The sequence below is a fragment of the Accipiter gentilis genome, chromosome 4, assembly GCF_929443795.1.
Source record: "Accipiter gentilis chromosome 4, bAccGen1.1, whole genome shotgun sequence".
Taxonomy (NCBI): Eukaryota; Metazoa; Chordata; class Aves; order Accipitriformes; family Accipitridae; genus Astur; species Astur gentilis.
Window position 1 is genome coordinate 38,839,523 of NC_064883.1, and position 2,067 is coordinate 38,841,589.

At 54.9% G+C, this 2,067-nt stretch overlaps 1 protein-coding gene across 1 annotated transcript in view; it reads right to left on the reverse strand.

The window, feature by feature from the left end:
- Window positions 1-1,427: 1,427 nt before the first annotated feature.
- Window positions 1,428-2,067, reverse strand: part of EN2 (engrailed homeobox 2) — a 2,699-nt gene continuing 2,059 nt past the window's right edge. The window contains exon 3 of the mRNA XM_049798930.1: window positions 1,428-1,788. Coding sequence (XP_049654887.1) covers window positions 1,428-1,788 — 361 coding nt within the window. The remainder of the gene's footprint in view (window positions 1,789-2,067) is intronic.

The window sequence follows — 2,067 nt, forward strand, 5'->3', positions numbered from 1 at the left end:
CGCAGGAGAGCCCGTTCCTGAGCAGCCGCCCACGCACACCCAGGCCCCACGCGGGACACAACCCCCCCTCCCCTCCCCCGCGTACCGTGGGGAGGGGGCCACCACGCTCCGGGAGAAACGGGTTAAACGCAGCACAGCGCCTCGAAATCCCGAAAAACTCCCATTCCAAGGAGGTGTCTGCGTGGGGAGGGGAGAAACATCCACCCCCCACGGTCCCACGAAGCGTCGCGCTAGCGGGGACCGCGCCGTGGGATGGGGATGAGGATGGAGAGGAAGAGGAAACGAAAAATTTTTTTTTTCTTTTTTTTGGGGGGGGGGGTGGGGGTAAAACGCTCACAAATGCTTCGGGGAGGTGATGCCAGAGCGGAGCCGGGTCCCAGCCCGTGGCCGCCCCCCGGTCCCGTTCCCCCTCCGCGGGGGGCGGCCACGGGCTGAAGCCGCATCCCGGAACGGCTCCATCTTTTCGGAGATGGGGGTTCCCAAAGTTTTCCCAACAAGTTGGGGGCGGGGGGAGTGGGTGTGGGTGTGTGTGTGGGGGATGCTAATCTCATCCCTGCATCCCGCATCCACGCCTGCATTCCGCACCCACGCACGCCCGTGGGTCTCGCTGGGGTTGGTGAGGGTGTAGGGGCTCGGGAAAAGAGCCCGGGCATGTTTCAGGACGGTGCTTTGAGATTTCTTTCCCTATCGTTACTTTTATATATACTTTTTTTCTTTTTAAATTAAATTCTCCACGTCTATCCCCAAAGCCAGCCCCAGACACACACATCCCCAAAAAAGAGGGGGGGGGGGGGGGGGGGGGAAGAAAGGAAAAAAAAAAAAAAAAAAAGGAAAAGGGGAGGGGTGGGAGGGGAAAAAAAAAGGTAAAACTCATAGAACAAATAGGAGAACTATTTATTCGGTTCACAGTCGTGTGAAATGCAGCAATAAAAATCTTTGGACTTCAGCAAAAGTTGTTTTTAATTCTTTTTTTTTTTTTTTGAATTTCAAAAAACAGCGTCCAATGTCCATTAAAACAGTGCTTAAGTCTATAAAAATGTAACTTAAGCATTAAAAAAAATCATAAAGATAGCGTCTAAAATCTCCATACAACCGAAAAAAAAAAAACCAAAACAACCGACCCAAACCCCCAAAACCAAAACCAAACAAAAAAAAAAAAATCAAAAAAATATTTTATAATCAGATATCTTGGATTTTTACACCACCTTACCTGTAAATTATATATACATAGAATATTGCAGAATTATATCTAATACACAATATTTTCACTATTAATGCTGGTATAATCTTTATACACTGGCCCTTATGTTTCTTTTTATTTTTTTTTTTAATTAAATTATTGCATTGTATAAACTTTGACTGCAAACGGCCACCCCCCTCCCCTGCCTCCCCCCTCCCTCCCTCGCCCCCCCCCCCCCCTCCCTTGGCTATTCACTGTCCGACTTGCCGTCTTTCGCCGTGGTGGAGTGGTTGTAGAGCCCCTGGGCCATGAGGTGCACTGCCAGGGAGTTCTTGCTGCCCGTCGCCTTCTTGATCTTGGCTCGTTTATTCTGGAACCAGATTTTAATCTGGGACTCGTTAAGCCCGAGCTCTTGGGCCAGGCTTTGCCGCCGCTGCTCCGTCAGGTACCGGTTCGTCTGGAACTCGGCCTTGAGTCTCTGCAGCTGCTCGGCGGTGAAGGCGGTGCGCGGCCGCTTGTCCTCCTTGTTGGGGTTCTTCTTCTTTGGTTTGCGGGAGCGGGGACCTACGGCCGGGAGAGAGGAGAAGCACCGACACCGCCACGCTCCGCTGCGGGCGGCCCCACGCCAGCCGCGGTCCCGCGTGGGGGGGGGGGCGTGGGGTGGGGGGAAACGGGACACGCACCCACGCTCCCACCCGCGCCCCACGCTCCGACCCCCCCCCCCCCCCCCCCCCCCACCAGCACCACTCCCACCCTAAGAAAAACAAACCCGGCTTTGTGCCTCCTCCGCTGCCAGGGGATGCTCGGGAGGCGGCGGAACGGGAGCCGCAGCCCCCGGTAACCCCGCTCGCCGCCCGCGCCGCTCCCTCCGCATCCCCTTTCATCCC